At 47.5% G+C, this 21333-nt stretch overlaps 1 protein-coding gene across 1 annotated transcript in view; it reads left to right on the top strand.

Moving 5' to 3' along the window:
• adgrb2 (adhesion G protein-coupled receptor B2) overlaps positions 1-21038 on the top strand; it is a 332454-nt gene extending 311416 nt beyond the window's left edge. Inside the window, exons 31-35 of the mRNA XM_083646528.1 lie at positions 694-1380; positions 5774-5809; positions 7999-8112; positions 18617-18670; positions 20692-21038. Coding sequence (XP_083502654.1) covers positions 694-1380; positions 5774-5809; positions 7999-8112; positions 18617-18670; positions 20692-20868 — 1068 coding nt within the window. The 3' untranslated portion in view covers positions 20869-21038. The remainder of the gene's footprint in view (positions 1-693; positions 1381-5773; positions 5810-7998; positions 8113-18616; positions 18671-20691) is intronic.
• Positions 21039-21333: the final 295 nt, after the last annotated feature.

Raw genomic sequence — 21333 nt, 5'->3', positions numbered from 1 at the left:
ATTCAGATGTTTCAATAAAATGCACTGCGACACAATTTTATTGTATTTTTTCATGGCGGGCCACTTGAAAACGGGCAACGCACTGCAGTTGGCCCGCGGGCCATAGATTGGCCACCCCTGGTGTAGTAGTAGGCTATGTGACACAATACTACCAAGCGTCATGTTCATGCAGGAGCCGTCGGTGGAAGATTAAACATGTCTTTGTCACAAAGAAGAGAAGTGGACGCAGAGAGCCGGGTCGTCCAAGACAAATGGACCAGTTCATACAGTATTTCTTCACCGAGATAAATGGGAAGCCATTGTGCCTGGTGGTGTGTTCACAGCACATGTCATGTGAATATATTCGCTGCCACCGTCAGACTCGTGGCGAAAAATACAACAACCTGCAAGGACAACTGAGAACAGAGAAGATAAATGAATCGATGGGTTTGAGGAAACAACAATCTGTTTTTAGTCGTAGTCGAAAGGTCAGTGATGCAGCTGTGAAAGCGTAAGAGTAGCTACTAGTTACTTCTTTACACTCAAATAAACTGCAGAATTTGGAGGTGTTGTTATTTCTAGATTATTATGCAATCATTTTCTTTGTCTGGCCCACTTGAGACCAAAATGGGTCGCATGTGGCCCGTGAACTAAAATGAGTTTGACACCTCTGCTCTACATGCTCATGATCTTGTGTGTTTTTTTTTGCACAAGGTTCCACCCTTGGGAGGTCTGAACGAGCTGAGCGAGACGCCCCTGAAGAAGGAGGTGAACGTGGACCAGCAGAGACAGCAGGGGCAGCAGCGCGGCGGAGGGCCCGTCTACCTGTGCACCGAGAGTGGCCTGGGCTGGGCGCGGCCGCCCACCTCCTCCAACACCTCCCAGGACGGGAGCGCGGGGAGCGGGGGAGGAGGCGAGGGGGACTACATGGTTTTACCTCGTAGGACGGTCAGTCTCAAGCCCCCGGTGCCCTCGTCCCAAGGAGGGGGCCTGGGCCTGGGGGGCGAGGACAAGCCCCTCAACATCGCGGTGGACGACCCGCCCTTCCCCCCGCCCCCCTCTCCCCTCACCCTGCACCCGGCCGAGAGCGAGGCCTACCCGGCCGACTTTGTGCCGCCCGGCGTGGGCGACATGAGCATCGCCATGAACCTCAACCGCTCCTACGGGACGGTCAAAACCATGCCGCACGGGCACGGCCACATGATGGCGCAGGGCGGGCTGGTGCACTCGCACGGAGGCCACATGCACTCGCACGGGCACTCGCTCCAGATCAAGCCGGGCCAGAGGCCGTCGGTCAGGCAGATCCTGACGGGGGGCAGCACGGCGGAGAGGACCAGGACCCTGCCGCGCAACCTGGGCAGCACCAACGCCAACAGCACCCTCTCAGCAGGATCCCTGGAGGTGGGTATGGAGAGGTCGACGGATGGAGGGAGGGTTCCCGGTGGTGGTGGTGGTGGTGGTGCTGCTTCTTCACTAAGTCCACCATCCATCTGTGCTCCTGTTTTGAAATGGCAATAAGCGCTGATGTTGGGGCAGGGTGAAGTTACAGTAGGGGAGTCAGAGACTGAGAGACAGGGATTGTTGAGGCCCTGAAAGGTTGTGGGAGGAGAGAGTCTCTGTTAGTTACTGTTGTTAGTTACTGTATAGCTGTTGTATCCACTCAGTTAATTTAGATGAGTGCTGGCCTTCAACCATACACCCACACACACACACACAGACATATCCCAAAGTCACCTCTCATGTTGTATTGCGTACAGTAGCATGCGCTCTAAAACACTGTGGCTAGCACACAGTTGTTTGCCGCGCTATCACAGTCTGCTATTGGAACAACTATTATTTTGGGCTGAGCGGTACGTCGTAGCCCGTTGTTGACTGAGACAATGTCTGTAAATGATAGTTATTCTCACGTTGACAAGCGCCTTCTTATCAGTTTGCTCTGTGGGTGTGCATGTTTGTGTGTGCGTGTAATCTCCCCTTAGCCCTACAAGGTGGCAGAACAGATGGACTGAGACAGGCCGGATCAGAGGAAATACCCCTGGTGGATGTCTTTCAGCCCACCTTAATTACACACACACCCACACACACACACACACACACACACACACCCATACACACACACACACACACACACACACACACACCCATACACACACACACACACACACAAACACACTCACACTTTGGATCTTTCCCCAACGGCATCTTGCTGACTCACAAGGTTGATTAAGGAGATGGAGACGACACTTTCACCGAAAAGTGCAGATGCTTCATTTAGGGGCCGAGGACGTTAAGGACGAGCCATTAAATGTCCTAAAAGAAAATCTCTGTCATAAGATCTGCGAGTGCACTCATGAATATCAAAAAATGTCCGCTGAGAAACCATGTGGGATGTCATTCACCGGTCGCCGCCGTCGCTTCACCCGATTTGAATACGCTTGATTTGGAGATGGATATCCGAGGGTGCCCCCTCATGATTAAATCAGCGCAGAGCAGCGTTTTAGTCCCGAATTCAAACATGGCGACAGTCGCATAATGGGGGGATCACAGAGTCACAGAGATGTACTGGAGGAGTGTGCGTTTCACTGTTGATTTTCGGCTTGCAAATGTTAACTCTTAGTGATTCAGTCAAACTGTGAAAACGCCTCACGGGGGGATATTCCCCTCTCGTGAGAGAGCGAGAGGAGAAGGCAGAGACGTGCGGTGGAGGGGATATTAAAATGTAAATGGCGGCACTGCATTTAGATGAAAATGTATTTACGACAGACTGTCGGCGATAAAGCTCAGGTTGTCGTATCATTTTGTATGGTGAATAATATGCGAGCACGTGCATAAGCGGTGTGCGATTGTGGCTGGCTAATATTTGAGAGAGGATTTCCCAAATTAATTATGTACATGAGTGGGTTAATGACTGCCTTATGTGTGTCCTCGTATGCAATACGCATATTGTATGTCTACCATTATACTGAGCAAACTCAATGAAGGACTGTCTCTGTCTAAGTTAAGGATGCACTCATCTGCTGCAGGTGGATAGGAATTAGAGGTGGGACGATATGCAAATTTCATGTCACGGATTATCCTGTCCAAAATCATCACGATTAACGATATTCCTGTATCACAATAATCATCCTAAATTATGCTTAAAACCATTAATATGGCACTAAAACATACTGGAGGTGTTTGCCCCAGGGCAGACACCTTTCTCCAGGTTCTGCAGGTGGTAACCTCGTCTTTCCTCTGTCGTTCCTTATTTTTGAATAGTTGCACACATCAGATTTTACTTTTTTAGCTGGAGGATACAGCGGGTAAGCCGAGCCAGCTTCAGCCATGTTGACGACAATTGACTAGAAAGACGCGCGCTCCCCGACCGTTGTGGCAAATGGCCATTCAAAATAAAACTCAATCCGATAGCATTGTGACTTGATAGTGAGCTAAGTTAGAACGCTTTTGGGTGAGGGGCACGGTGGAGCAGTGGCAGCGCTGTCGCCTCACAGCAAGAAGGTCCTGGTTTCGATTCCCATCTGGGATGCTGTGGGCGCCCGAGGGTGTATCCCCATTCCCATGTCTTCAATGCCTATGGTCCAGTTGGGGTTGTCATAAAGGGCCTTTTTCTGTGTGGAGTTTGCATGTTCTCCCCGTGCTCCCCTGGGGTTTCCTCCAGATAGGAACCTCCCACAAAAAACGTGCCAAAAAAAAAGAAAAGTTATACCACTTTTTCAAGTGACTCCTGACTCGAGACGATATTCATTCTCAGGTGACGATATTCATGATTATACGATTATTAAATTCACCACGATACAATTATCTTGAGTGGTTATTATCGATTATTATAGATGATAACATCTATTTTCCCACCCCTCATAGGAAATGCGTGGTGCTGTATGTATGTGCAGTTATGGAGGTGTGAGATGAAGTGAAGACGTCGTCTTTGTGTCAACGTGCTTACCGTCACTCCTCTTATCTGTCTGCATTCCTGTACCTTTTAAAACCTTGGCTGCCACAGCACCAAATCAGCGACAAATAGGCCCGTTTAAAGGATGAACCTTGCTTTGTGCTAACTGTACTGAGCAGCGCCTCTCACTGCCTAATGTGAGTCTGGCAGACACAGAGACAGAGAGAGAGGCAGATAGGAGGTGAGAGATGGCAATGTGTAACGCAATGCAGTGTCAGGGCAGGATGAGTTGAAATGTCTGCAGCTGTTAAATTGGTTGTTCGTATGCCGCTCGCTAAGCGCTACGCAGCCACTTAAAAGACAGCGGCGGAGGACAAACCAGATTAGAGAGACATTTCTCAACTGTTTGCTGCTGCTGCTTCTTCCTTTTTTAACGGTCTCCAACAAAATGATCCAAAAAAAGATGATTCTAGACGGGCTTGTAGTGATTGTATTTGAGAGAGGATGTGAGGCGAGAAATTATTTCATTCTAATTCTTGGCTATTCCACTTCACTAATCTCATTACGTTGAAATAGACAGAACAATTTGCCTTTTGCCTTGACATTTGCAAGAATATCTGTATCATGTTGGGTAGCCAGCGCATATTAGCCACCCCCCCCCCCCTGTATACTGAACAATGGCACTGAGAGGGAGAGAGAGAGAGAACGAGATTTGATTTTAAAAAGCCCTTTATTGAGCACTACCAAGGGTATAGAAAAAGGACCTCAACTACATGAGAGACTCAGTTGCAAGTGAAAAGACATAACGGACTGAAAGATACAGATACAGACAACTTTATTATTATTTATCCCCGAGGGGCAATTCAGTTCCTACATTCCACCACCACATATAAGTATACACATTACAGTCATACAGCACAAGTCAATGGAAACTCGGTACATAGAGACACTGCGTAACGCGTCATCATTCAGAAACCACGCCCAAGACGGGGGAAAACAGAATCCCCCCCCTCCAATCCTGGCGTTCTCCTATGTCACGTGCATGGTTGCGTGTTGCACAACAAGATCGTATATACGGAAGATGAACACTCCAACTTACTTCTTGACAGCTAGATCCACATTTTTCTTCTCGCCAATTCTCAATGGCTTCCTTGTTTTGCTCAGGAGTACAAAAAAACTTTAACTGGCGATTTTTTACATGTGTTGTCTGCGCAGCCCCACCACACAACAGCTTTTAGCTATGTTTAATTCAAGGAAAATGATGCTGGTGTGTGGAAATGAACGGAGCTTTTCCCCCGTGATGGGCGTGGCCTATTTCATGCAGTGTCTCTATGGCTTAGGAGGAAAGTGCACTTCTGCTTCTCATGTGGTACCGTGCCCACAGACACACACACAAGGACAAGAATAGTAGCACGGATTCAAGTCGTTCAGATCTAGCTTATAAGAAATACATCAAAAATGCAAAGTGCAAAAATAAAAAGATAAGAGTAAGAAAGAAAAAAAAATAGTAGGACCCGTCATTTAAATGGCTACGCTGCATTCAGCAGCCGAATGGCAGAGGGAAGGAAAGTAACCAAAGACGATGGGATTCAAGCAAGACGGCCCGACTTCAACTCACTTCCTGTCATTTTGTCACATGGGTTTTTTAGGAGACTTGCTGCTACCATTTGTTAGAATTGGCGGAGCCTGCGGTGACCCATCTATAGTCATATAATATCTATGGAGTAACGGTTTGTCTTCCTGGAAAAACAAGTAAGCTAGCGAGAGTGTGGGGGGGGAGGGGGTTCACACCTGTTTAGAAGGAGGAGAGAGAGAGAGAGAGAGAGAGAGAGAGGTGAAGCGTGTGACAGTGGAGGGGTGGTCATTGATGCTGTCTTCTCTCCCCCTGCCCCCCTCCTCTTCCAGAGGAAAAGAGTACGGTACTCTGAGCTGGACTTTGAGGTAAGCTCCGCCCCTTACCCCTCCCATCAGCCTGCCTCTGCTTACAGTACTTGTGCTTCCGCCAGGACTTGAGTAACGCATAGAGGAGCTGATAGCATTGCTAAACCCCTCCTCCCTCCCCCACACGCGCCTGTGTCCCCCCCCCACCCTGCACCTAGAATAATGACCTACCACACGTAGTATGCTGTTTCTTCAACAAAGATCTGAAAACTTTCCCTTTTTTACCATGACCCCCCCTGCTGTCTGCGCCACATCTTTTGATCACTAACCTGTGTCTAGTGTTATCTTAGCGTTTGTTTTATGAGTCAGTCAATTACATCACTATCAAAGAAACATCCCACTGACATGTAGAGTCTCATGTCACCATTTTGTTTTTCATAAATTCAACTGTATCAACCCAACCATACTGGACATGCAAAAAGGTCCTGGTTGAAGAAACAGCCATGTAGAGTGCTTTTTGTTTATGAATGAATGATAGACTATCATTGATAGTACCTCAACTATAGGTTGACAAGCGAGTGGCTTTAGTTGGTTGGTTGTATGTTTGCTGGAACGACGTGTTGGCACTGGCAGTGTGCGAGTGTGTTTGTGTTAGGGTGGCTCTCCATAGAATGACCCGGGTATCCTGTGAATCTCCAGTCTCCAGCAAAGATTCGGGTTTTTTAAACCATGTATAACACAAATCCAAACCCTTTGCGTTGCTTCTTTTTCTATTGGGTTTCATGTTGTAAAGACTGGACATTCACCGTGCACCGCGGAGGCATCATTCATATGGAAGGAGAAGGTGTGTGTGGTTTGGAGCTACTAACATTGACTACGGCTGAGCATCCAAGCTAATCCTTTCACTGATGTGGCAAACCTCGACTCACTCACTGGGACATTGGATTTGCTCAAAATGGCCACTTTTTTTTTTGCCAAGACTTTTACTTTTTTTTTTTTTTTTTTACCACCAAGTGAGCATAGACTCTTTGGAAAAGAGGCTGAAAAAAATATATATAAAATATTGAAGATGTATAAATATTACCAGGATGTAGTGGAAGGTACCCAACTAAACTCAATTTACTGTTTATTTGTGGAATAGAGTTCCCATCCCTTTTAAGGCTGGCACACATTTTAATTATGTACATTTCTAGTACACAAATTGATGTACCGGTAAGTTATGAGGATATGGTCTTCTAAGGGAATAATAATAATAATAATAATACACATACAGTATAGGATATAAAAAGTGTTTAAACGCTGACTGGAGGTCAGAGATTATCCACTGGACACTACAAAATATCGCCGCCCTGCAAAAGGAAGGCTGTGTGACTCGGATAAGGAAATGCTGAGAATGAAAGAAAAAGATAAAGATAACAAAAAAGGGCAGCATGCGAGCGGCAAGAAAGAAGGAGGCGACCAAACAGAGGAGAGTGCTGCCCACTCTGAAGTCATTGGAGGCAGTGCTGAGTGCCAGGCCTGGCCAGCGAGTGCGCGGGTGTGAGTGCTGGCATCTGGCCCCCCCGTGTCGCTTTCAACCTCGCAAAGCCGCTCTGACGATTAGCTACTGCCGAGCGGCTCCGGCGCTACCCATTAGCGCAGAGAGGCATCGGCGCTGGCAGTGACAAAGTGCACTTTCCTGTCAGAGACTTTTCTCTGCAAAAAGATCAGGATTGTTCAGGACGCGCGCGCGGAGGCCGGGGATACGTTTCCGCCCGGGCTCGGGCGAGTGTTCAATTCCAGTCCATTTGTCGAGACACTTAGCGAGTTTGACAAGGTCCGCTGTTAACAGCGGCGCCGACTAGCAGCCGTGCAAGCTGTAAAACAGTAACGCTTCCCGTCAGTAATTTTCACCAAATGTTCACTAAAAGGACTCCTCCGCACGGCTCCACTCCCCGGTTCCAAGTTCTCCAAGACTGAGGGAGTAGACTACAGTAGATGATGTATGAGTGTGAGCCAGCTATCGACCGATCTGTCACCCTCTCTCTCTCTCTCTCTCTAACATCTTTTCATGGCTGGCATCGCTGCAGTCCCTCGAACCCGCCCCCCCCCCCCCCCCCCCCCATTCCTTCCCCCCCCTGCCTGCCCCTATTCGCCCCCCTCCTTTAGAAACAAAAAAGGGGGGGAGGAGTCTTTGACTTTCTTCCTCCCCTTTTTTTGTTTCTATTTGTTTCATTTTTTTGCTGTCCCTTCCTTTCTTTCCCTTCCAGAAAGTGATGCACACTCGCAAAAGACATTCTGAGCTGTACCATGAGCTCAACCACTCGTCCAAGTTCCACACCATAGACAGGTATAGCAGGGATCCAGCCATGTCCACATTCAAGGTAAGACCCCTCGCCCCAACAGCGTGATGGGAACCCCCCCCCCCTCCGTACCTATGAACCCTCACACCCACCCCTCCCTCACATTACCACACCCCAAAAAATCATATATATCTGTGCCCCAACACAACCCTCGGCACTAAAACAGGGCAAAAGCCAGTGGTGTGGTCAGTTTGTAGAATCATCACTGGCTAAATAAACGCCACATTGGAATGCAGCCTTCAGACGATGACAATCACCTTCATGAAAATTCTGAGCCAAGCCTCCACTCATTTACAAACATGAGGTATTTCTGGAAAGTGTTTGTATTCATTATGGACTCCTTTTTTCCTCATAAATTACTGCCCACGAAATGCGAAAACATTGTTTGACCTAACAAAAGAACTTGAATGAAATGTGATCATGTATTTGCATTGCCATTTGCTCAATTCACTGTACTTATTATTTTCAAGATAACTACATACAATAACTACCTCATAAATACAACTCTAGAAGCACCAGCTTTCTTCAATCCCTTTTTATGCTTGATGTAATAGGCCTGAATGTACATTCCCTTAACTACTCGGTGCCTTATTAGCTACCTGTCCAAACTAATTGGTCACTAGCTGTTACCAATCAATCACTGTCAGTTAATCAAATCCACATCCTACCATTTAAGCATGTTGTCTTATTTCTCACCCTTACCAAATCACCTCAGCATAATGCAGCGCTGACTCAGGCTGCGTGTCCACATGGCGTTTGGCAGCGTTTTCGGAGTTAAAAAGGCGCTGCCTGGAGCGCTTTTTGTGAGCAGAAGCGGATGATAGCGCCTCCTGCTAGCCTACAAGACGCACTAACCACCTGGTTAACGTAACGTAACGTTAGCACTTCTAGCAGTACTACTGTAACAATGTAGTGTTGTAGAACAAGCGAGGCCTACCAGATGGCAGATATTTACAATACATGTCCGGTATAATCCATACTGCCTTTATGATCGCTGTTACAGTGACGTAAATTCAATGATTAGCCTACATCCTATTTCTCCATCGCCCGGCTGGAAAAAACGATTCACGTCACCCGGCACTTTTCTGAAAAGTTGATCATTTCTCAGCATTTGAAAGCGCTCCGCTCTGACGGGAAAAACCGCCTGAGAAAAAGAAGCTAAGTGGACACGTAGCCTTAATCAACATGTGTGTGCCTCTGCGTTAAGTACAAGTGTGCAGCACTGCTTTATGCATCTGTTTCATTGACTTCTTTGTCTGTGCATCTGACAGTGTGCGTGTATACGTGTGTATTTCTGTGTGTGTGTGTGTGTGTGTGTGTGTGTGTGTGTGTGTGTGTGTTGGGATGCTGTTTGGGTGGGCACCTGCGACTGTGTTTGAATCATTAATGTATCAATAATGTAGTCAGCTACCATTGGCAGCAGCAGAGGAAAGAGTCCCCGCCCGCTCCGAGCTGACCTTCAGAGGGCGCTCTCATTAAGATTTAAACACACGTGCACGCCCTCTGACACACGCACACACACACACACGTGCACGCTCGCCTCATCTGCGGAGCTGGAGTGCGTGGAGTCATGATGAGCTAGTCAGCCTCGATAGGTGTACTTTCCCCTGGCATCGGCCGCATGCTGCTTCCCATCTAATCCACACTGTCAGCGGAGGACCAGAGGCCAGGCTGACATCTCTCATATTCCCCCATGCCATGCAGCCTCACGCGCACACATACACACACATGCACGCACATGCACCCTCTCTCTCACACACGCACGTGCGCACACACAGTCTTACTTAGGTTTACATAGACTTACATGCATTCCCTGGAGAGTTACATGTATGCCTGGGACACACCAGAAGCTTCTAGGAGGCAGATGCGTCGAGCAGGAGCTCCATGATGGCACGCGTCAAAAACAGACCCCGACGCCAAAACTCTGGCTGCAGGACGTACTGTAAGACACATCGCGAGGTGAGGCGTCGTGGCCCGCGGGATCGCTCTCCCCTGTTAACGACGACGCCGACATGAAACTGCTCCGCGAGGCGAGGCTTACGTGACATTGGACATGTGTCTGGTGTGTTCCAGTCGTTACCCTAACCCTATAGCCATAACCTGCCTAACCCTAACCTCAACCACCGACCCTCAAATCAGCTTTACCAACCGGGGTCTTGGTGGTGTCACTGTCCATGGTGCTGATTCCTTGACCAGACCCAAACCAAATTAAACCACAACAGCACGGCTTTCGTCCCCAATTGCACCCGCCGTCCCACACACACACACACACACACACACACATACACACACACACAGCGGCCTTTTCCCTTCGCTCTTCATTTGCTCCGTGTCTTGATGAAGATGTTGTGTGAGGGCTGGCCGCCTCCCCCTTCATTACTGCCAAACCAATATTTGATGTTAGAAGAGAAAATGGCAGCCTGCTTGCGAGGCATATTAAGAGCTGTGGCGCCCAACAGTTACGCTGCGCCGCGGCATGCTAATGCGCCTCACGGAGAGATCAGGTGCAATTACACTCAAACGTAACAGGAGTGAAAGGCAAGGCACAGATACTAGATGAGCTTTATTTGATCTAATTGAGTTTCCCTGGCATGGCATACTACATGTCCTCCAGGTTAATGACGTCACCTACCTTCTGATGGGAAAGGCCAGCGTAGATGCATAGGTACCCTATGGCTAATTCATCTGAATCCATTATGTTAAAAGTAGGAAGGCCATGCACTTAAAAGTGAATAATTACACTGATAATGCTATTAGTGTCAGGCCTTTGACAGCACCCAGCTTGAGTTCAGCTCGGCTGCTGTCAACGTCTCACTGCGAGAGTCACGCCAGACACGGAGATGCTGACTATACAGCAATTATGGAGATGATACTTGAGTGCCTGCACGCGTGCTCGTCGGTGGGCGTGTGTGTGTGTGTGTGTGTGTGTGTGTGTGTGTCTGTGTGTGTGTGTGTGTGTGTGTGTGTGTGCGCGTGTGTGCGCGTGTGTGTGCGTGTGTGTGTGTGTGTGTGCGCGCGTGTGTGTGTGTGTGTGTGGCTTAATGTCTGTCCTCTTGTTTCTTTGTTTGTGTGTTTATCGGTTTGATATGAGATCAGTGTGTGGCACCGACTGCTTATGAGGCAGGCGAGCTGAGATAACAGTTACTGCCTGAGTAGTGGTATAAACGCCCTATAATAACGTTAATAACCTCCTTCCTTTGCCATAATGACAGACTGGAGCGACTGGATTCTCACCCTACACAAAATACCACATGAATACAGTGATTTAATAGCAAACATAATTGCATTTCACTGAGATACCTTCTCACGGATGGACACCCAAAGCACTGTGCAGGGTTGCTAATCACCTTTAATTTCATACAGCCAATTGGCTTAGTCACTTAAAACACTACAGACTGTTTAACCCATTTATGATAAAGGCTGTCGACCAATAGAGTGTCAAAGTCCCGCCCTCTTCCGGGTTCAGCTTACAACCTAGAGCTTTTATTCTCCATTCATCTTTCCATAGATGTTTGGTAAAATGCTTATAAAATAGTTTTACTTTTTCAAATCGAGCAATTCAGCTATATTTAGAATAAAACATAAAACAGCGGTTCCCAACCTTTTCCAACTCACGGCCCACTTGAAAATGTCCGAAATGTTTGCGCCCACATCCGACTGTAAACAGTACGGAGGCCAAATAATGCATACTTTTTCATTTGAACGCTAAAAGGAGCTGTCCATCAGCACCCCACAGAAATCAGAAACTATACGTGATGGGCTGTCTGCAATAGGCTAAATAATTGATTTTACAAATTAAATAACGCTCTCAACGATGGAGAAATGCATTTTCGTACATCATAATAATTACTCCCCCCACGGAGATAATAATGTTTTGCAAATGATTTAGCAGCCTCCTTGCAATACCTTTCCGGCCCACAGGTTGGGAATGGCTGCCATAGAACATTTCACTCGGACCAACAACAACAAAAAACGAGATGAGGTCGTATGCCGAACCCGGAAGAGGCTGTGACTTTGGCCCTCTATTGAAGACTTCCAGGCAAGAGCAGTGGACAGAACACGCTCACGTCCCCTTACCTACCTCATGACTCCTCATCTACCTCAACCAGCTACCTCATGACTCCTCATCTACCTCAACCAGCTACCTCATGACTCCTCATCTACCTCAACCAGCTACCTCATGAAACCAAATAACTGCTGGACTTTTGCAGGGCTCTCTCTCCTCTCCACGTGCCTAAACAAGTGTTTAAACTTTGACCCCTAACACCCTGTAACCCCGTCTAACCATGGAGGCCGATGTTCGCCCCCCCCCCCCCCCCTCCCCCCCGCAGGTGCCCCCTCCCCCGCCGCCGAGACAAAGCAGTGAGCCGTCACTAGCACGCACAATGTCTCACGTTTTCATAGAAAGCCAACGTAAGCCATGATAAATCCCACATAAACCAAGTGCAGTAGAGTCCCTTTAACCTCCTCTAAAGTACAGGTTGATGCACTGCATGATTATCTCATAGTTTGCCACTGTACGTGTCTGTGATCTACCTTCCCACACTGCAAAAACATACTTCTCACATACCTGTATGGATCAGAATGAGCCGAAAGAGATTGTTCTAAAGTAGCCTATACAAAAAGGGGAAATAATGTGTTCAGACATTCATTCCAAATCTATTTTGGAAGCTGGAAAATACATTTTGCACTTTATCATACAGAATTCAAAGTATATTTTGCGAATGAATGTTACATTACATTACAATACATTTTTCACCAGACTTTTTATTATTATTTTGAAACCTATCTCTAAACAGGCTATACAGTATTAATGTGTTGAGCGGTGTAGGAATTGTAAATCTCACACATAATTCTCACAGCACAGACAGTGTGAAAAACTATATATAATCTATGTAGCTGGTGATCAATCACCACCAGTGGTGTGTCCGCAAATGTTTGAAATCTAGGGTGGCAGGGGGATGACCCGCCCTCCTCTGCCTCTGATTGGCTTGCCGTGATATCTTACCCTAACCTTAACCAATCATCACACCTCCTGCCTAAATTCAACCTCCTCGTGCCTAGACCCAACCCAATCAGAGGCAGAGTAGGGCGGGTCACTCCCCTGCCTGCCACCCTAGATTCTGAAAATGTCCAGCCTGTCCACTCATAGTGATGTGACTGTACTTGAAGTTTAAAGACTAGATGGCCCCCTAGTGGTGTGGTGGTGTATTCATTTAAGGAATGCTAACGCCCGTTCCTCAGTCAACAACCAAACACAAATCCACTTTGAAATTCATAAAGTCTTCAATGGATTAGTGAGTTGGGTTGATTGAGAGTGGGGTGTATCTCCCATGCTAAGATGCAAACGGGAACCTTTTTTTTTTTTTAGTTTGTTGTGTTTTGGCGTTCTGTGTCGTGATTACTTGAGCACCCGTTGCCGCTCTGAATGTGACGGTTGTGTCCGTTTCAGTGCCTGAGTGAAACGTTATGACCTTAACGCTGTAACAGAGTGATAAATCAATTCATAAAAACAATGACCCGTCCAAACAGGTTTATAATCACCTCATAAAACATGATACTCTCTAACCATAAAACAGCTCATTGAAAACCCTTGGCACTAAAAAGGGCCAACCATGATACACGTTGCATGCGTGCTGATGAGAGGCTCTCAGACCTATCACAAAGGCTTATGGGGTCAGGAGATAACTGATCCAGTTCACTTCTGTGGAAAGGTAGGATCTCTGTGTCGGCCATTGGAGAGATGAGTGGGTACCAGAAAATGTACCACAGGCACACACACACTTTTTTTTCTACTTTAAGATCTTATCCCATGTCTAAGTGCAGTGGGCTTAAAGTGGTCTTTGGCATTACATGTATCACAGATAGAATCCACGTGCTTCACTCTCCTTATCTTTCTTTCTCCTCCTCCCCCATCCCCTCTTCCATTTTCTCTCCCTATCATCCATCCACTCTGTCGTTTAACTCTTGTCGTTTAGTACGTTAGCAACTGGCGGTAGGTAATCCCTTTACTCTCTCGACCACGCTGATAGCTGGAAGTTGTTAACCTCCAAGTGATGACTCAGTGTTAGCGTTAATACATAGAAATGGAGGGCAAGGACGTGGCCGGAAAGACGGGAGACGGCAGAGACACTATATATTACAAGACACCCCATTAATGTCAATGTTAAAATTGTCCTTGTCCGTCTTTTCTTCCTGCTCGAAGCTGTCGGAAACTATTCGTGTCGTCGGAGATTAAATCCCACAGCTTTGTCTTGTACTCCTGTCACATATTTTGTTGTTGTTTTTGAGAAACCATGACCTTCATTATAGTAAGAAAATGTCCCGTGCTGCCGCGCCGTATCGTTTCCTGCTTTTTTGTCCTCTGTCAATCACAAGTCTGATGTATTTGTAGTGCAGAAAGGTGCACAGCAGCAACTCGTTTGCATTTTCTAAATTGCCTGCGGAAAGGAGACATCGCAGATGCTCACAGTAGTTAGTGACTGGGTGCTCTGAGCTTGTTAGCTATTGTTTTGTCTTGTTGACATCGCTACAGTAGTTTGTGAGCCTGGGGCATCATGGGAAGTGCATTGGTAGATTGTCTGCCTACCAACACGAGGCTCGCAGGTTTTGTGACTTTGCATGTATCGGCGGAAGCATGTGCTCGACTACAACTCTCCCCAGATCAGCGGAGGGGGCGGAGCAACGACTGGGACAGCAGGGGGAATTGGCCAAGTACAATTGGGGAGGAAATGGAAGAAAAATCTGGGGGGGGGGGAGATATAAAAACATCAGTTTGTGACCCTGAATTACATTGGAAACAGAGAGATATCCTATCAATGACACAACACTTGTATTATGGCATACATTTCACTAAAACTCACAAAAAGTGACAGACTGAATCGTAGGTGACAGAAAGTGGGCTTCTTCTCAACATGACTGGCAGTGGAGAGAGAGTATTGCTTGCAGGTTGGAGCTCCAGTTGGTTTCTATCTATAGTGCTCACTGTGGCTTGGCTGCAAACGTCTATTTTCATTGTGTTTTTGCCATAATGGAGACTAGAATACAAATGGAGTAGATGGGGTTACAGTAAGTCAGCCAGCGAGGCAGACCGGCTGCAGAACGTGTGCTTCTGTTTGGATTTAGAACAGCTTCTACCCTCTGTGTCAGCCTCCAACACTATGGAGTCTGTGTCTCCTCTCCACGGGGGTTCAGAAGGTCCAAACTCAAATCTACATGCAGTGCCCAGTGATGCAGTGCTGTGTTTTCCCTATGCTGGGGAGCGTGTGTGTGTGTGTGTGTGTGTGTGTGTGTGTGTGTGCGTGTGCGTGTGCGCGCGCGTGTGTGTTATAGCGTCCACTGCATAATAGCCTAGCTGACTCATTTCTCAGCTCTCAAATGGGATATATTTCCATCCGTCTGCTGTGTTCTTGATTAAATGAAGCGTGCCCCGGCTTCCTCTCCAGATAGAGAGCCCGAGAGCGAGGCGTTGCGTGGAGCGCAGTGGGACGGAGAGAAAGACAAAGGAAATAAGTACCCACCACAGTTTGTTGTGATTTTACTCATTGTAGAGCGTTGCTGTGGCAGCCAGCGACTTCTCTCATGACGAGAGATATACATTTGCAATTCAATCTAAATGGCTGTAGGCATATGTGTGAATTCTACGATGAAGATTAGACTATATGGAAATATTAGCCTGCCCCATAAAAACGGGGTGAGACCGGCGGTGCTCTCCTTCTTTATGCGTTCACAGTTAAGATTGGGGACTGTTATTGAAATTCCAGCAATGTTGTTGGGGCACAGAAGGGATGTGGCTGCGGTAATGTGCACGCTTTGAGAATTCTCATGTAAAGACGTGTCGTTTTAAATGCCAACGGCCCACTTTTTGTTGAGATTCAATGAGGTCGATGTGACTCGCACTCGCACTCGCAAACCCCCCCTGAGGTCTTGGTATCGTCAATTTGCTGGTGTTAAGCTACAGGGCTTCAATTCCACATGGCAGCAATAAAGCAAGTCCATCCCTTCTTCTCCCTCTTCATATCTCACTCTCCCCTCTATTCGTCCTCACGGCTTTGACATTTCCTCCCGCGTGTCGTCTCCCTCCTCCCCCCCCCCGCCCGCCCTCCCTCGAAACGCCGCCTTCAGCGGCCCCCCGATTGAGGCATTAATTGAATAATTAATTCCACTCATTAGCTTGTTTTTAATTATTTCCTTGCCCTCTCTCTCTCCGTGCCGAGTGTAAACTCATCAACTGTTTTCTCTCTCCCGTCCGCACAAATTGCCCATGAAAAAGCGCAGCGTAGCGTTAGCAGCAGCAGCAGCACACACACACCGGGCTCTATCAGGGAGCTCCTAATGAGGCGACGGTTAGCCCGGGCGGAACACAGCCGAACACTGGGCTCCGTGCACCGATAGGCACAATGCTCATTTAGCTCATTTAGTGTCCTTGGGCCAATTAAAAGGAGGTGAAAAGGGCGGGATCGCTCGCTGGAACCGGTTTTTTCACGCCTCCAGAGGCTTTGGCCTCGGTTTGCACCCCGCGCTGCGTACGCACGCGAGCCCTGGCTGCAGCAAAGCCTGCCTCTGTGGGTCCTGATCCCCGCGCTGCGTACGCACGCGAGCCCTGGCTGCAGCAAAGCCTGCCTCTGTGGGTCCTGATCCCCGCGCTGCGTACGCACGCGAGCCCTGGCTGCAGCAAAGCCTGCCTCTGTGGGTCCTGATTGCTCGGCTTGTTTGTAATGTGTTGCACTAATGGAATGTATTCGCCCTACATTCTGCACATTTCCCTCTTTGAAGGCCCTTATTGCTTGTGACACAAATTCCTTAACCAACTAAAGGCTAAATGGTGCTAAAGACTGTTATGCCCAATTACATCGTTTTTTTGTGGGCCACTAATAAAATGTGCTGGTTGCTGAATAGGCACTCTGGATTCTATCATTATGTGGAGGGGATAATGGAATGAAGAAAAACATGAATAAAGACACCTTCAAATCCAGTTCTGGTTCAATGACCCAAAGCCCACTGACAACTGTAAAACCGCAGTCAAAGTTCTGGTATCCACTCAGTCTGCTCCTGTGCTCTTTTGATGTTCACTTGTGCTTTCATTTTGTTCAAGTCATTTTTGCGTTTGTGTCATATGAGCCTCTCACTCAATGTCTGGTTAACTTTCTTTATTCACGTCTATTTTTTGTTTTCTGTTTTGTGATGTCCTTTGTTGGCTGACTGGGTGCTATGTTGCATGTCCCAGTTTGAATGTAGCCAGACAATCCGCAGACCCATGGCGGGCACCCAAGTCAACAAAGGTAAAATTAACCCATCGACCCCCAACCACTTGTCCATCCCCATCATCCCTCAAGACCACCTCGCCTGTCACATTACTAACACCACACACAAGTCCAGACATCATCTCCACTCCATGGACCAAACCAGGGGCACTCTTCATCTGTCTGGGCCGCTTCCACCTGATCTTGTAGTGGAGGTGCCCTCAAGACAAGTCAATAGATGGCTTTTAGATCTTTTCTCAACTGTGTTCTACCTACTGAACCCTACAAACTCTCTTTTCTTCTCTGAGGACATCTAGCGGTGTCATGCTTACAGTTTTGCACGATGTTCTCTCTGAACATTTCTTAGCACATTTAGCTGTTCCATTTGTTTGTTAATAATGTCCCATAATCCCTGTGTTTCCTTTGGTAGAGCCTGTCAAAACGTCATCTAAGAGATGAAAGTGTGTTTTTGAGAATGCATAATGCATCTATTTGGACACGACAGGCTATAAATCTATTATTGGGAACTGGCGAAATGAACTGAAGGGGGGGCGAGGGTGAGATATGAAATAGCGATATATCAGGAAATTGACGGGGTGGAGGAAGGAAAAATGGTGGGGAAGAAGATAAAAGACAGATAAAGTGTGAGAGGCACCGCAGGAGGTGGAGAGGTTTATGTGTTTCCAGCCAGAGGCAGAACACACAGTCAGCAGTGTCTCGCTTACAGCCCAGCTTTACCCACATGATGTGTGGTGTACATAGAATCAATAATGCAGATGTAGATACTAGCATGTCCACGCCACAATGTCCCATCAGATATCTCCTTTCAACAATATTTAAGTTGTTACAGTAGCCTCTATCTATTAGTTGCTACTAGTGGTAGTGTGTATAGGATCCTTAGATGACTCTATCCTTGCTTCCTTTAACAGGTCAAGATATGACTTGATGTAGTATGTTGTGTAGCGTGTTCCAAAACTATTCACCATGCTGACATTGCCTGTCAGATCCTTTTCTGTGCTGTGCTGTGTGGGACCAGTATGTTTCTGTTCATGTGTGTATGATGTGCGAGGCGTGTCTGCAGTCTACGTGTTGTATTTTCCTCATGAGAGAAACTGTGTGAGGGCGCTGAAGGTGCAGGAACACTGCTGTTGTTTCGGGGGCAGTTGTCAGTGACCGTGATCCCCCTCCCCCCTTCCCCCCTCTCTCTCTCTCTTCTCTCTTTCTGTCTTTCTTTCTCCCTCGTCCTCCCTCTTGTCTTTTCCTAAACCATTTCATCACCACAGAGGGAAAAACGATGGAGCATTTCGTCTGCCGGAGGTGAAAAGAACTCGTCGAGTGTAAGTAGAGGGGGATCTGGCAGAGAGAGAGAGAGAGAGAGAGGAAGAGAGCGGAGGCAAAACGGAGAGGGATGAGATAGTGGTGATGGTGTGTGTGTGTGCGCGCGCGTGTGTGTGTGGGTGGGGCGGGGGCAAGGAGGCAGACAGAGAGATGGCGAAAGGGAAAGGATAGACATGCACTAGCAGCACAATGGCGTTAGCCTCGTCTTGCAGGGATAAAGTTGGGCTTAACTGCAGCATTACCCACACTCCTGCATTACAAAATGTTCCTTCGCCAGCGTTTAGCATGCAAATTGCCTCCCAGATTATGCCTTTTGTATTCATTTTGCCAACTGTCAGGCTGCGACGCAGGCAGAATGGTAATCAGGCAGATATTGCCCCCTAGCGGCCTGGCGATGAACAGCTGCAGACCAATGAGCGTGTGTGTGTGTGTGTGCGTACGTGCGTGTGTCTGTCTCAGAGGGAGAGAGGTAGAAAGGAAGGTGTGAACATCTCAAGGAGACTTGAGTTACGTTTGAGAGTTGGTGCCATGAAGGGAAGGTGGGGGGAAAAGGTAAAAGAGGTGATGTAATGGGAGACGGGTGGAAGAGAAGATAGTAATCCTATGTTCGTTCTCCATTCTGGTGCAAACGTGTGCATGCAAACGCACCATATGCACAGGTGCACACTGCACACCCATAAGCACATTATGGATTGTCACTGAATTCATGCTCTAGCTGTCATCTTGGAATACGATGCAAGAGACACTAGAGATCATCTGAATTCCAGCTCAGAATGAATTCATATTGAGATCCATACGAATGTAGCCCAAATATCTCTGCTGCAATTTGGGCCTGTCATTGCCTTGCATAGGCATAAAGCTCTCAGAGTAGACTGTCTTCTCGCTTGTCTCTGTGTGTGTTTCTGTTCCACCAAGTCATCCCGGCTACCTATCCCTCATGTCTACCCGGCTCGCTCGTCCTGTCTGTGTGAGAAATCATTACCTCTCTGAGATAACGATCGCCCAATTTGAATAATTGCCTTTATCTGATGCATAATGCTGCCGCTATAATTCCATTCTCCTTAATCCCCCAACATGTATTTTACATGCATGGTGGGCCCTCCTGCAGACCACATGCAGCGATCACAGAGCCCAGGCTTGACACCGCATGCCAGATCAGTTCATCTCAAACTCACTGATTGGGAGAGGTGGGAGGTAAAGGGGCAACAGGTATCACCCCCGTAAACAATAAAAGATAAGGAGTCGTGTGTTTGATGAGAGATAGGAGGGGGGTGCTTATTAGCATGCTGTGCTACATGTATGTTTTAGCATTCAGCAGGTTGTTGGTGTGGACTTGACGCTGGAGAAGAAGTGGCACTGAGTTCTTAATGCTAAGCCACACATGATGGCCTCTCTGTGGGTATGAGGATAATTGCAAGCTGCAAAGGATGGAGACATTAGATGAAATCCGACTTGTGCTGTGCAGCCGCATGTCTCCGACGTATCCATCTCCAAATCCTTATTCTCCTCGGCCAAAGCGATGGATTCCAGGCAGGGTGCAGCCTAGGCTGGTTAAAACCCTCCTGATAACGTCGATGTGCTGCCTCCGCCTTGAGAGACTAGCCAATCAGCGGCACCAAATCCAATCCAAATCCACTCGGAAGAACGACGAAAACGTCTTTCCCACTGAGAAACTCCGCTGGTAGTCTTTGTTGTTATTGAGTCTATTTCTGCAATAACTTATGGCTGTGTTTACTCTACTAATGTTAACGTTTATACGTACGTTGCTTCGGGAGCCGCCATACTGTTTTGCCAGGCGTCCCCCGGTTACGTTGTCAACTACGAGGCAGGTCCCTGATTGGCCTGTGGACTTTGTCATTTCTGGAAATGGCTGGGGGCGGGCTGGAGGCCAGACTGATCTGCAGAATGCAACAGAATGTAGCAGGCTAGGCGTAGCCCTCTCCCCCGCTGTTTTCAACAGAGTTTCTCTACCTTTTTAATGTGTTTTTCATGGCTCTTTCTTTTTTTGACTCTCCATCAGGACAAGTCAACCCCAGAGGACCAGCGCTCCTGGGACAGCTTCAAGACCATGACCCCCGAGCTGTCCATCGTGCCCGGGGAGCAGAAGGATCGTATGGAGCTGCACAACAAGACCTGGGACTCGTGCTCCGCTAACACGCCCGAGTCATCCGAGGGAGACTTCCAGACTGAAGTGTGAAAACACGGCAAACAAACCGACACACACAGAGAACGTACGGCCTCATACTGAGATACAGACGCACACAGAGAGACATACGTGTAAAACACACACACACACACACAGAGAGACATACGTGTAAAACACACACATCTCACACACACACGGCTCCCCATCTCCTGCGATGTGCTCTGTCGGATCCTATACGTGTTTACCGCTGCAGTGGACAGACGAGGAAAGAAGACTGTTCTACTCTATATTTTCGCAAAAAAGACTATTGAAATGAAAGAACAGGGGCTCGACACGTCTGTGAGGAAAGATTTTTAAATGAACTACAAAAACAAAACAAAAAAAACTATGAAAAACTGTTTCTGAGAAAAAAAAATGTCTTGATTTTATTATGGAGGGGAAAAAAAGAAAATCTCTTTCACCTGTTTGATGATTTGGAGAAGAAAAATGAAAAAATAATATTTCTGCACCGTTCAG

The sequence above is a fragment of the Poromitra crassiceps genome, assembly GCF_964638095.1.
Source record: "Poromitra crassiceps genome assembly, chromosome: 11".
NCBI classification, from domain to species: Eukaryota; Metazoa; Chordata; class Actinopteri; order Beryciformes; family Melamphaidae; genus Poromitra; species Poromitra crassiceps.
The sequence above is the reverse complement of the archived record's forward strand: the minus strand, read 5'-3'. Positions and strand labels throughout refer to the sequence as shown.